This window comes from Crocodylus porosus, unplaced genomic scaffold (genome assembly GCF_001723895.1).
Source record: "Crocodylus porosus isolate Cpor-Errol unplaced genomic scaffold, CroPor_comp1, whole genome shotgun sequence".
Lineage (NCBI taxonomy): Eukaryota > Metazoa > Chordata > Crocodylia > Crocodylidae > Crocodylus > Crocodylus porosus.
The window spans coordinates 19,250,231-19,264,558 of NW_017728910.1; the positions used below are offsets into that span (position 1 = coordinate 19,250,231).

Consider the following 14,328-nt stretch of genomic DNA (forward strand, 5'->3'; position numbering starts at 1 on the left):
CAAGAGCTGCTGAAGCCAAGAGAAGGGCTGCCAAACAGCTGGAGTGACGTTCCTTGCAAGAAGGGTGGCATAAAGCCCGGACTTGGGTACCAGGTTGTTTCAAGGTTTAAACAGAACAAAGCTACCACTTGAGGGGTTTTGAATTTTTATAACTACTAAGATAATTTATATCAGATTGCAAACACAACACATGGCTTTGCCACGGGATGCTGACTAGACAAATTGCTTCTATATAGACCTTTATATGGGAAATTTTTGTTATTATTATTATTATTATTATTTAAATACACTTTCCAAAGCTCACTAACAGATTCTCAGAGCGATTCACTCACAGGACCTGCAAATCTAAAAAAAAAAAAATCAAGTGCGCCATTTAAAAACTAAAGCAAGTGTTCTGCCTGATCTCAAAGAGCTGCTGTCTTGGACAGGACACGAATAGTTAATGCAAACAACTCAAAAAACAAAATGCCAAGGAGCTCCTGTGATGCACAATAGATCGGGATTTTGGTCCTACACCACAGTCTACCTGTAATAAAGCGTATACTTCTCCAGCACGAGATGTGCTTTTTTAACCGATACTGAATTTACTGCAGTTGGCACGTGTATTGGCACCTTCACCATCGTAAACATGGCAAGTTTACAGGCACAGTCTGGAAGTACTGACGTTAGGATTACAAGTGGTAGAAACTTGACAAACAGTGGTCTCAGCAACAATCTGATTTTTATACTACAAAAAGCCGGGCACTTATGTTCACAAACTGACCCCAGGATGTTCAGACGCATCACGACTTCGGGGGGGGGGGGGGGGGGGGGGGCAGCAGGTTAACATGAGCCTTCGATTTGATAATCAGTTTGAATACGCATCATTGAACATAAACACTTAAGAGAAGCCAATAGAAACAATCCCCCTTTTCCCCAAGACCCCGTGTCCTTTCACGTCCTAATCTGATTTCCTACAGCACATCCATCACAAGCATGGTCGCACTGCCAGCACCAAAGCGTTAAGTGGTTTCCATGGGAGTTTCATGAGGGTATGAATGGTCACAGCCCGAAGCAGCACAGTCATTCTTACTAGCTCAAATATTCTCACTCAGGACATACGTTTCATATTATGAGGTAAACTGCATCTAAGTGTAGGTCAAGTATGAAAGGAAGTTGCAATTACTGCGTCAGTCTGCAAAATCGTGGCATCTAATAAGCCTACATGGAGATCGCTGCAGCTGTAAATGAGCTAGCAGGATTTTAAAAGTTGAGCACAATTATTGACAAGGATCACAGAAGTTACTGGTTCATTGTAAATAATGTGGTTGCATCGTTTAGGCCTTGCTACACATATGCGCAGCCAGCGTGTTCTGTGGTGGCATGGCAGGGCTACCCGCGAACCTTGCGGCTGTACGCTGTGCCATGAACACCTACGTGCCCCAAAGGCCCTTTTGGAAGTTTCAGAGAAATCCTCCTGGGTCTGTTTGTAACTGAACAGCAGGTTTTGAGAACAGGCTTTCACGTTCCTCCAATCTACGCAGTGAAATCCAGGCTGTGCAACCTCAGTAGTGCAAGCTAGCTGGACTCTCCTGGGTCAGTGTCATGGTGTTTACAACCACACTGTCAAAAGGAAAAGCACTTGGCCACTTACTAGAAGCAAAGCAGGTCACTTGGCTTATGTGCCGAGTTCTACATGAAAGAACTTACATGAGAAGCTGCGGAAAGGAAGCTCATACTCCTCGCACCAGGCTTTCAAATCCTTCTTCTAAATGTGCCTAGTGGAATTTAACTCGTTGGTGCGTGGAGGCCATGACTACTGATGGATGGACCAAGAACTACTCGCAAGGAGGACTAACCTCCATGCTTGCTTTACATAGGCAAACAGGTCAAAGAGTGAATGAGTAAGGCGCTAGGTATTACCAAGGAGTCTTCAGGGCCTTTTTTTTAAAAAAAAAAAGTCAAATGCCTTCCATTATAAAAACACACACATACCATTGGCTTCACTTTATCTACAGTAAATTCACAAAAACGTTTAAAACAGCAATCTAGTTCATCCACTACAAAACTCAGAAGTGACATCTCAGGTTAAATGCAAAGCTATAAATGTAGTTCCTTAAAAAAATGCAAACGTATTTCTTTACATACAGACAAATGTTACATGATTGGCTGCTATAATGTGTATATTCTGTTATGTACAAAAAAAGTACAGAATTGGCAGACTTTGAGCACAAGCAGAAATTCTTCAAGGGCAATCTAACCAAACCACCAAAACCAAAAAGCCTGGCTCTTAGTTTCTCAGTCACCATGATTATATGTGCTGGCCCCTTTTAAAAAGTCAGTGATTTCTCCCCCTCCCCAATTTCTTCACTTGATTTTTTTTTCTAGTTTACAGAAAGCCTTTTTGTGTAATAATCAGTGAATAGAAAAACTTCACCTGCAAATACAAGGTAGAAATGTTATTTCACAGCTATAGGCTGCAGCATTGATCTCTCCAGGTCTCAGTGGAGAATGTACATGTTTGTCCCCCAGTTAATTCCAGATTCTGAGAAAACTGTCCCAAGACCCTGTAGCTACAGCCATGCCATCATCAGTAACACCTAAACAGCTGACACGGTTGTCATGACCAGCAAGGACACCTGGAAAAGAAAGGGAGGGGTGTTAATGTACAAAACCTGAACAGCTTCAGCTGTTATTCTTTAGCTTTATGTTCAGGACACTAAAAAAGAGACTGTTACTTAGGGTCTGTATTCGGAATAGCTGCCATATGAATCCTCAAACCTAAAATTTAAGGTATTTTGCCTCCTTTTCTTCTACCCCACATTTCTCCACGTTCTCCTCTGTCTCTCTCCAGCTCCTTCAACACCATAGCCCGTTCTCAGCCATCCAAAAAACTCAGTCCAAGCCACCAGCCACGTTTTGACATCATTTGTACTATTCATTCATGGTTCCTTTCCTTGACTCCTGGAAATTTCCAGATTTCTCAAGCTTACCCAAACTTAACTCTCCTCCAATCCCACTTGCACCTCTGTCCCCTCCTAGAGGTATTTCTGTGCTTCCCTCGTGTCAGAATCCTGAGCTACGTGCTCCTTTGCCAATCCACATTTTCCAACTCATCCCCCTGCCCTGCAGAACTACACATTTCCCTGTGCCAGCTTTCCACAGGCCTCGGTATAGTACATATGCCTCGTACTTACCACAGAAACATGAACTTATTAAGCAGATGTGAAATGGAATAAGGAGAGAAAAGGTGTCCCAAAAGGTATCAGGAAACCTAGGGTTCTATTGCAAAAAGGTTTCATTTTGAGGTGTAGCACTTCTGTTAGCTTTTTCCTTGAATGCACCAGGCTGGTTACTAAAAAGAGGACCACCTATAACAGGTGCAGCTATAAATGAGCTCAAAAGGAGCGTTATAACACCATGTTGCTGGGTTTTTGGTTGTAGCCATGTTGGTTTAAGGAACAGGTAGGAAAGGTTTTTTGAGTAGATGTGATATCTTTTACTAGACCAACTGAGTAGTTGGTCTCATAAAAGCTATCATATCTACTCAGAGAACCTTGCCCACCACTATAAAACCATACATTTAAGTGAAGCAACTGTTTTGCTAGGCAACGTCTATGCCAAGCCCATCACTAACAAAGGCACCGGTGGTACCGACACAATGCACCTTACAGACCCTTCACTGCTACCCAGCTTGAAGACAGAGTTCAGATTTCAACTTTCTGATGTTGGGTAAATGAAACTGAAAGGGAAACAATTCAGCCTTAACTGTAACAGTGCTGACTACCAGGAAGCTGGCTTTGCATCTTTGAAAGCTGCAGAAAGTAAAGTCTACATAAGAAACAGAAAGACCTGCAACAGTCTGCAGGCATGTTTACCTACCTGCTCTCTCCCCCTTTAAAGTATCCCACACGTTGCAGTTGAAATCATCATAACCTGCTAGCAAAAGGCGGCCACTTTTTGAGAAGGCTACAGAAGTGATTCCACAGATGATGTTGTCATGAGAATACATCATTAACTCCTGGTCTGCACGCAGGTCAAAAAGTCGACAAGTGGCATCATCAGACCCAGTAGCAAATGCATGCCCATTGGGAAAGAACTAGAACAAGAATGGAGAGCCATCAGTTTGACACCAGAAAAGCACGCTGCTTGTGTATTGTTACACACACACACACTTTCTTACTGGAATCAATCAGATAACGGCCTAATAATTCATGAAAACAGAATGCAGATTTTAAAGATGAGGGAAATACTCCACTGAAAACGACTGTATTTAACAGTTCTAGATCTACAGGTGCAGTCAAAAAACTTTGACCAGCCACTGATTGCCTTTGCAATATTCTGCAGATAGAGGGAACCAACTCGTGCCCATAAAATGGAGTGGAAGGCAGCTGTCTTCGGTTTTTTAGCAGTCTAGGGAGACAACTTGTCCACGTACAGGTTACCCTCGCTTTATGCTGTACGTGCGTTCCTGGAAAAGGGTGTATAACTCCAAGTCACATAAAGGGAACCCACTTTACAATGTAACAAACAGGGATATGTTCTAAGACCTCAACCATACCGACTCCCAGAGCCATTTCTACCACTTTCACAAGACGATTTTGGTACTCGCCAACAGCGGACAGTACACACAAGCACAGGGTGGGGGTGAATGTTTAGTTGGTGTGAAGAGAGGGTGGTGAAGGGTCTTCAGCGTCAGACCCCACATCACTGGTAGGACGTATTAGGCAGGGTAACATTCACAGGAGATAAGCTAGTGGGACGCTTAAAAGCCATAATGGGGACAGCAACTACAGAAACGTGTCGCAGACAACAAGCGAGGAGCACAGATCCACACAGGAGACTATATTTTGGTGCATATCACTCCCACAATGCACTGCACAAAGCAGCTGACTGCAGGTTTCCACCACACTGATTGCACAAAAGTGAATTTACCTCGCATACCACACATTTTTGGTATAAAAAGGGTCACTGCATAAGAGCGAATTCGCACATACAGAACCCACATAAAGCAAGGGAAACCTGTACATAATGTTTCATCTTGAGCTGACCAGCCAAGTTGCTTTGAACATGATATTACTGCAATTTTACACTTTAGGCTCCAAGATCCACAAGTCCTAAAGAAAATCCAGTGCATGAGAACCACACTTCCAAAAACAGGACCAAGAAATGCACAACATATTGATTCAGCTGCAAACGTACAGCCTGCAGTTCTCCACAAACCATGCTATTGGTATTCTGTAGGTTTGCATTTGCAATGGATTATAAAGCACATACAATTACAGTTTAGCTTTTGTTACCTCCTTATCAGAATTTGTATCCTGTGGATCAAAACATAGAGGAAATGCAACCCAGTTTACTGAAAGCTGAGAAAAGGGCACCCAGCATGTGAGGGTGGTAGCAGCAATTAGCAGGAAAACCAAGATTAAACAAGAATATTACAGGATTATCTCTAGACCCATGTCAGCACATTACAGTATGGGTATACTAATTACACCAAAAAACTAGACTGTAGGTGGTTAGATGCACTTTGATCTTAGTTATCAAGTCTATCATATTCTAAGAAGCTACATTTATCATCTGGGGGCTGAATGCAGTAAAAGCCTCCATCCTGTTCAATTGTTGAAAGCTAAACTGCTAAAGCTGAAAATGCACAGGAACCCTTATTTCCTCTCTCTCCGTTTAGAAAAACAAGGCTCACTTACACAAACTGCGTTAATGTCGGACACATGCCCCGTAAAAGACTGCCTGCACATCCCATCTCGAATATCCCAAAGCTTGGAAGAGGCATCACAGGCACCGGAAACAAAAGTCCTCATGTCTGGACTTAGGGACAGACTCATGACATCACCAGTGTGCCCTGTGAATGTGGTCGTCTGTTGACCAGTTTCAATATCCCATAGAGCACTGTAAGTACAAACAAGAGTGTTAGGCCAATGTCTTGCATTCTCTACTAGCTTAGCTTTAAAATGACCAAAGTGCTTAAATATCAGACCCCTGCCTCCAAAACTCACCAGGTGGTATCTCCTGAGCTTGTGACGATTTGGTTGTCATCTAGAAAACGACAGCAAGACAGGTATCCTGGAACGGAAACAAGGTGATGTTAATTTAACACCCCACTGCAGCAACAGAAGTGACCCCAAAACCTTCCTGTTATTTACACCAACGCTGGGTATAGTACTACATGACAGGAAACTTCTGCTGCATTTTAAACATTAAAATGCTCAGTCGTCTAGCGTCAGAAGTACTGCTCCACTCCTGCACGCAGGGAGCTACCAACACCATCTCCACTAAAACCGAGCAAGCATGCAACTCAGTTTTAAAGATGAGTCAAAACAAGCTCATAATATAAAAAAATCATACTTCAAAAGGGATCCAAACAGAGAGGTCATTAAACTATATTCCATTTGGTGAACCAGTAGGACTGTGTTCACTTTAGGACATGCTGTGAACTGTGCAGGCTTAGAACTGCTTTACTTAGCCCAAAAAGAAAAAACAAAAAACCGAAATGCAGCTAACCTGTGTGCCCTGGCAACTCTCTGCTCACTCTCACGTTGCCCTCTCTGGTTTTCAAATTGTATATGGAGCAGATGTTGTCCAATCCACCACAGGCGACGTAATTGCCAGAAGGTGCATACGCACAAGTCATTACCCAGGAAGATCTCAAGGGAATGGCATGCATCTTTAGACAGACAAGGCGTGTTAGAAACACTTCAGATTTTGGGCAACCGCATTCCAAAAGAGCCATCTTTGCCCACCTACTGATTTCAGTTATCTGCAATTTTGCTTTAGCACTGGAGACAAAGTTTGCTAAAAAAAAAATGCATGTATATACACACATATGGGGAGAAAGAATCTGATTTTAAGAAACACTCACATTTTTATTGCAAATCCTTGCTTAAATTAAAGGATGGACAAGCACCCCCCCCCCATTGGTGTGTGCTAGCTGAGAACAAGATCTTTTTTGTAATTTTTTAACGTATTAATATTTTGTAGTGTGTGAAACTGCTTTTACATTGTATGCTAAGGCTCTGTTAGCCACATTCCTCTTCCCAGTTTTGCTTCCATGAACCAGATGCTCAAATGATGTAAAATGCAACCATGCCAATTTACATCAGCAGAGGATCTGCCCATCCCACACACACAGCTCTGGGCCTGCCTTGTCTCCACACCCCCTACTACTTTCTCCAGTCCAAGGAGCGTGCTTATCTTGTACAGTCAAACCCAAATAACAGCACTTCCATGTCGCACATCAGCTAATCAGCTTTCACCATCAGTGGGTGACTTCCAGACATGATAATGCAAACCCCACCAAATCTCCCACACCACCAGACATTTTCACAAGCCACTTAACATCAGCAGCTTAAGTGATTTCCCCTGGATAAATTTACCCCTTTATATCACAATTATCAGTGAATGACCCGAGGTCCAACCAGTTAGCAGACAATTATTGGCAAATAATGTGCCCTGCTAAAGAAGTGCGTGCCAATATAAGAACAGCAAAAACATGGTTTCTTCGCAGCTGTTACATCGGCTTGTTGGGCGCTTGTTCAGCGCCTGGGAATTCAAGGACCCACCAGAGCCAAAGTGCTCCTTGGCTTGCCTAGGGCTTTAGTGCTACCTGCACTATTTATCCTGTAGTCAATTTGGAAAAAGTGCAGAACTTCTTGGCACATGTAGTGTGATCTATGGGGTGTGCCTGGGACGCTTTTGGGAAAAATCAAACACTAAAGAAAAGGTTCAGAGCGAGTGAAGCACATATGCAGGGCCACTGGGAGGGGGCCTAGAAGGGCTTAACCTCCTCTAACTTGTATGTGTGGGGTGACAAAGCTGAAGGAAGGGAAGGCTAGTCAGCATATCATTCTTTAACATGGCATCATTATTATGATTTCTTTATTAAGAAAAAAGTAACATCTCTGATAGATGTTACACAAGCTCACAAAAGGGTATAAGTTACAGCCTCTCCAAATTCAGACCCATGGTGCCACCTTTGGGAAGCGATCGGAGCATGAATAAGGGCCACCTGGTGTACAACTGCAGTTACTGTCAACCCTGTTTAAGATCACAGACTTGTCAGTCCTGCATGCGTGACGTTCCCAGCATTTGACTGTAATACATTCCCACTGCCACTTTGCAAACGCTGTGGTTGACTGCTCCTGCAACAGATTTATGCTGTTGCTTCTGTCAAATTACATTAGCCATGTGAACAGATGAAGAACAAGAATAAGGCATTAATTAGAATTCAGAAAGATTCAATTCTCCCACTTAGAGACAAGCTTTACGGCAAGGATCAGGAGAGCTGCTTTCCCTCCAAAAGACCCTGGGATCACAGCATTGCTCCTGCAATGCAGACACCACTCGTCTAGGGCTTTGTTAACATAGGTTATAAGGAATATTCTGTTTTAATCCATGAGTAAAAGCTCTACATAAAAGGTATTCTACCCAAGCTAAAAATGCATTTGGAGTTAGAAACAGAGGCTAAGTGCAGACATTCATAGAGGTTAGGGGGAGGTTAGACTGAGTTAAAAATACCCAGCTGATCTAAGGTAAGTCCGGATGGAGAGAGGAGGGCCTAGGGAGGGGGAGCTGGAGGGATCAGCGGTAGCAGCAGGGATCCACAGGAGTGACTGGGGGGAATCTAGGGGGCAGGCAGGATTCATGTGGGGTTCCTGGGGTCCAGGATGGTTTGACGGGATATGGGGGATTCACAAGGTCTGTCAGGAGAGTCTTGGGGGAAACCAAGGGGCTGTTTTTAACCCCCTCCCCAAATTCCCTCCGGCAAACATAGTCCTACCCCCTTTTGCCCCTTCCCCTACTGATACTTACTTCCTTGGCTTCTGGCAGCAGCAAACACTGATAAAACCAGCACCCAGACCAGCTTGCAGGATGGAGAGTACAGGGGCTGGCTGGTTGGTCTATGGCAAGGGTCCAGGGGCTTAAAAATGGCCCAGCAGCTGGGCTTTCCCAGCCTGGGGCCGTGCAGGTAACTGTCCTGAAGTTTGATTCACCAGTCTAACCTAGACTGATTAAGTATGAGTGTACATCAATCCACGTCTACCTTAGACAGGGTTCCACCATTTTTAGACAGGTCTGTGTGCATATAACTTCTGTACTGTTCTGGGGTTTAGACTGATTACCGATCAATGAGACAGGGTCTAAGTGTAAGGTCTGCCCCTGGGTGAACTAAGTGAGATCTGGCGGCCATTTTTAACCCAATCTAACCACACCCTAGCCCCCAAAATGTCTGCACTTAGTGAGAAAGAGAATCAAAGCAAATTAGTTACATCTTCAATCCAAATAAATGACAAGTATTTTACGAACAGAAGGAAGAAACAGATATAAAAATCAAAGGAGAGACAAGAAAATAAATCCCACCACCTCTATAGGCCCAGATTACCATAGGGATTATAAACAACTCTACCTTATTTGTTGTATAACTATCCCAAATAATTAATTTTCCATCTTGGGAAGCGCTGACTAGTAGCCTAAAGATAACCACAAAACAGAGAATGACGTTAATTCCTTGCATCCTACTAAATTTCAAAATAGACACAAGCCATACATGAATACAACTCAGAATAGGCTTTCCATTTTCTGCTTCTTTCTATTTTTAAATCTTTTTAGGGCCAATATATCCTTGAACAGCTGCAAAGAACAATATGTTGCAGGATGAAGAACATTACCTGCATCCATGGGCACACAGTCACTATTGAAACAGGCTATAATAACTGATTTCAAACTAGAACGCCCATGTGTTTGAATGGAGGATATCAGTTATTTAGAAAAAAATTCACACTTTTAAGGGATGTTCCAGAATTATCTTTTCGCTCCATCGGAACTAATGAACAAACAACAGTCTTCTTGATTTAGTCTTTTTTTTTGTTACTGTTGGGAATTCTTGAAAGTTTTTATTAAATATTGTTCAAAACATTTTCAAAAGAGCTAATACACCAAGTTATCAGTACACTTCACTCTCATCTGGATAACTTGCCAATTTTTTTTAATGAATTCCTTAGTCATAATCAGCATCAACACTGGAACAGCTATAACTACATAGCAGGATGTATTTCTTATTGTTGCTTACAAGACAATGTGCTTCCTAGGAACTTAAATGTGTTGTCTTATGGCTTTATTAATGCTCTGTTAACATACATTTACAGTAAATCTTAAAAACATATTAAGTTACATTATTTCCCTTTGAGGTTCAGAGACTGCAATATAAATAATTCCAAAAAGCTAAGTGGTATCAAATTTGAAAAAACCCCAAAAATTCTCCAACAGCCTTACAATGTCCTTATAAGAGAAGTTATATTTTCATTACTCATATAGTTAAAATTAGCTCAAAGAAAAAGGCAGTATAAAGTATGGAAATGTTTCTCAAACCATGATCCACGTTCTTAGGGCAGGCGGAAGCGTGATTAGGCTCCAGAGCTGGGTCTATTTTCTGATATTAACCTACAACATTTTCAGGAGTTAAAAGATGCCCTCGATCTCTGACTTCAAGTATCAATTGTACAAACCTTGAATCAGATCCCCAGTGCATAGCATAGATTTTAGCTAAGTGACCTCTCAGCGTACGCCTTGTTCGCATTTGGATTCGCCCCACTGAGTCCAGACTTGTGGTGATCTGCACAGGCAAACAAAACTTACTGATTATTCTGCATCTCAGAGATGGTCAAAAGTGCAAGCAACACTTTGAACACTTCTAGAACCCAAGTATCCTGCATCAGTAGGCTTCAGATGTACAACAGCAACGTTAGTAAAGCGCAGGGCAATCCCACAAAAATTAGGTCACATGACATTCTAAACAAACCAAGGGGTCTTCCAAAATTCACGGTAACAGTAAAAGCAGAGTTAATAACTGCTACTGTAAAGCTGCAGACACTCTTTGAAGACAATTTGTCTAGACATTCTGTATGAACTTGATTTTTACGTTGCCAAAATTGACAAACACTTAAGCAATAGCCACAGAAGAAAATCATTCAATATTTGTTGCAGTGTATTTTGGTTGCAATTGAAAAAAAACTTAAAACTGGACTTTAATTAAGAATAACTTCAGTTTCCAAATATAACAAATTGTTTACACCCAGGGATCCAGGAACAGTTTTCCAACAGCCGAAGTGGTGGGATAGAACTATGAAATTATGTAGTTTTATTTTAAAACTTTAAACAAGTAGCATTAGTATATAAACTGAGACAGCTAAGTACTTGTAAACTGTTTGTCCCTATAGGAGATAGGGTCTGAGAGCCAGTTGATATCAGTACAGAGGTCTTCATAAATCTCTCTCGTAATTAAAGCTAGAAATTTTGTAATTTCAGTAGCACACTAAGTACCATACTTCTAGAGAACCGCTACACTGATTCTGTCCAGCCACAGTCAGCTATAATCATGCAAGAATCCTATGACTACATACATGCAACTTCTACATATACAGAGCTAATGACATACCTGAGCAAGAGTTGTGTCACTACATGCTTTTCTGGCATCCTAAAACAGAGGAAAAAAAACAGTTACTCTCAATCTAGAACATAATTACATTGAACATAACCTGAAAACATTTATCAACCAAAGTCCTTCTAAATCGAGACTGAAAATCTGATAGGAATTAAAAAAAAAATAAAATATGCAAGGTCAATAGTCTCTGATCTTAGTTTAAGAGTGAAACCAACACTTAACTAGCTGAAATAGGTAAGGATCTTTACAATTTTAAGTCATTAAAAAGAAGCTAGAGTCCCCTTAACTGAATCTCCCTCTGAACTGGTGAATGTTACATTGAGCCCTATGCAATTTTAAATCATTCACTTAAAGGGCTTTTTTTATTATTCAGGAAAATCAGACACATTATGGGGTAAGAGTAGAAAAACAGAGGAGGAAGCATGCAACTAAGGCCTGAATGAAGAAATCTTACCATCACCTTTAACAGAAGAGGAGGAGGATACAGCATGCTCCACCTGAAAAAAACCCCCAAAACTGGCAGAGGACCGAGGGAGAGAAGCTGAGACATGCCATAAACCGAATGCTTTAACAGCTGAGCTCTCCTAATTCTACTTCCCAGAGCTGAATTTGCAGCTCAATTTTACTCTCTTCAAGATGAGGGAAGAAGCGGAAGTAGTTGAATCTCTTGGTTTCTTTCTTCCTCCCTACTTTTAGGAGAAGGGCACTGAATTTAGCAGGAGAGCTAGAGACACAAAATCCCATTTATTATCACTGCTAAGTAAGAAATGAGCAGGGGTGGTCAGTGCTGCGTGTGAAACAAGACAAAAGGGAAGACACTGACTATTTACATTACACTTGCTCAGCTTGCTTGTCCAAGGAAGCAATTCTTAATCCTTTCATTATGATCATCTTTCTTGTGGCAGGAAGTGGTGCTGCAGGAACTTCTTCCTGGCTACTCCAATTTGGTACATGTGATTTCCTCTTTGACACAGCTGTTCCCACCCAACTGGCAAATTAACATAAGCTACAGATGTTTGAACAGTAGCATCCTGTCTGCAGTCTGCTGCCTTTGCTGCCTAAACAAGGAAGATCTGTTCCTAGAATCAGGACAGGGTCAGTATCCTCAACCCTTAGTTTATCTGTATTTTTAAATTTAGATTTTTACTGGCAAGGCTAGCAACAGCAGCTCTTAAGGTTGCCTAATGCTTTCTATTCAAAGACCCCATTCTCAGTTCACTTCACTGACTTTCAACTGTATGGGCTGACTTTTTCCATGTCAGATGTTGGCCCCTTCAGAATTATTTTGGAAAGTTTTAGCCAAACAGTTCAGCCATTTACAAGAATAAGACAAAACTACATTATTCCCATATTCAATTCTGGCTACCTTTCTCTTTGAAAAAGTGTAGCATCTGCATGGTTGTAGAACAAGGACTTGAAATATGTCAGGTACTAGGAATGTGCTACAAAAATTCATTCAAATCAAATTTGGGCGTGCTGGACTTTTGAAAATTTGCAGTTTTTATATGCTCAGCAGATATTTTAGATTTTGGCAACTACACTTTCCACAGCTTCTGGCTACACCAGGCCTGCTACTACTGCCCAGAGCCAAGTAGGATTTCCCTGCACCTGCAGCTTTGACTGTGGGCCATACCAGGTGCAAGTGACACCTCTCATCTTGCTGCTCCAGACAACATAAAAAAAGAAAGCTGCCCTGTTCAAGTGAATGGGGGACAAAAGGGCAGCCCAGCTTCACGATGGATGGCGACAGGTGGGGCACATACACAAGAAGAGTAGCCTGGGACAGGGAACCAGATGAGGTAGACAGGAGGCTGGTGGAGGAAGAGGGAAACAGGAACTAAGCATTTGGGGGCAAGGAGAATGGCAGAGACTAAGACTGGCTGGCAAGTCGACCTGGGATAAGAGCCAACAGGTTGACCCAGAGAGGCAGACTGACTAGGACCCAGACGGAAGGAAGAAAGGAGGATGGAGGGGAGAAACTGAAACCAAACTGCACAGCAGGGTAGAACAGAGCATAGGCTTGTAGCTATGGGGGAGAACTTAACTGGCTGAGCACAGGTAACAGGAAAAGGTTTCCTCTGCCCTTGATTGAGGAGGAAAACAGCACAACTGGACAAGGAGTCTGAGGAGGAAGCCAAGGATTAGAAACATTTGGTGGGATCAGAGGCTGCAAGTAACTGGTTGGATAGAGAAAATAAGAATACAAGGGGGGATGAACAGGATGTTGAATGGTTGGCAAAGAGAAAGGAACAAGTGGCCAAGGGAGGGTACATGATTAGAACAAGGACTGGTTAAAAGACAGAACAGAAAGGGTCACACCTGGAAGAACAAGCAAAAGCTTGCACTCACTACAGAACAGTCCCCATAGTGTGCGGATGGAACCCAGCACGCCAAGCCTCACCGCTTCCCGTCTCTGCTGTCAGTGAAACCACAAGCAAGGAGCCCCTCTCACCTGAACACTGACCCAGAAATGAACTATTACGTTATCACTTACTCTGAGAGCCAAAAGGCACAATTTTTTGCTGATAGATTCAAAGGTTCCAGCCATGCTTGCATCCTTCAGCATGTTCAAATTGCAACTGCGTGGGCACTTTTTATGCTCTCCTTTCTTAACTTTATAGTGCAGAGTTTGCAACTTTAATGTTCGCTTGATGCAAGTGTGGTGTGTAATTTCTTGGGCTTTTACATCAAACTGAAAATATTCATCGTGTGGTTGTTAAGATGATGCCACATGACGAGTATTTTTTCAGTTTAATATAAAAGCCCAAGAAATTACTAATTTATTTTCACAAACACCTGTGAGAGTTAAGGTGGTATCATCATCATCCTACATCCCCACAAAGGGAACACAAACACTAAAATAAGGGTCACAAGTCCGCTAATTTGGGATGACG

General features: G+C 42.2%; 1 protein-coding gene across 1 annotated transcript in view; it reads right to left on the reverse strand.

The window, feature by feature from the left end:
• GNB4 (G protein subunit beta 4) overlaps nucleotides 1–14,328 on the reverse strand; it is a 50,888-nt gene continuing 36,560 nt past the window's right edge. Inside the window, exons 3-10 of the mRNA XM_019532763.1 lie at nucleotides 11,429–11,467; nucleotides 10,500–10,606; nucleotides 9,401–9,464; nucleotides 6,499–6,661; nucleotides 5,994–6,060; nucleotides 5,685–5,886; nucleotides 3,862–4,078; nucleotides 1–2,618 (exon numbers count right to left, since the gene is read on the reverse strand). Coding sequence (XP_019388308.1) covers nucleotides 2,512–2,618; nucleotides 3,862–4,078; nucleotides 5,685–5,886; nucleotides 5,994–6,060; nucleotides 6,499–6,661; nucleotides 9,401–9,464; nucleotides 10,500–10,606; nucleotides 11,429–11,467 — 966 coding nt within the window. The 3' untranslated portion in view covers nucleotides 1–2,511. The remainder of the gene's footprint in view (nucleotides 2,619–3,861; nucleotides 4,079–5,684; nucleotides 5,887–5,993; nucleotides 6,061–6,498; nucleotides 6,662–9,400; nucleotides 9,465–10,499; nucleotides 10,607–11,428; nucleotides 11,468–14,328) is intronic.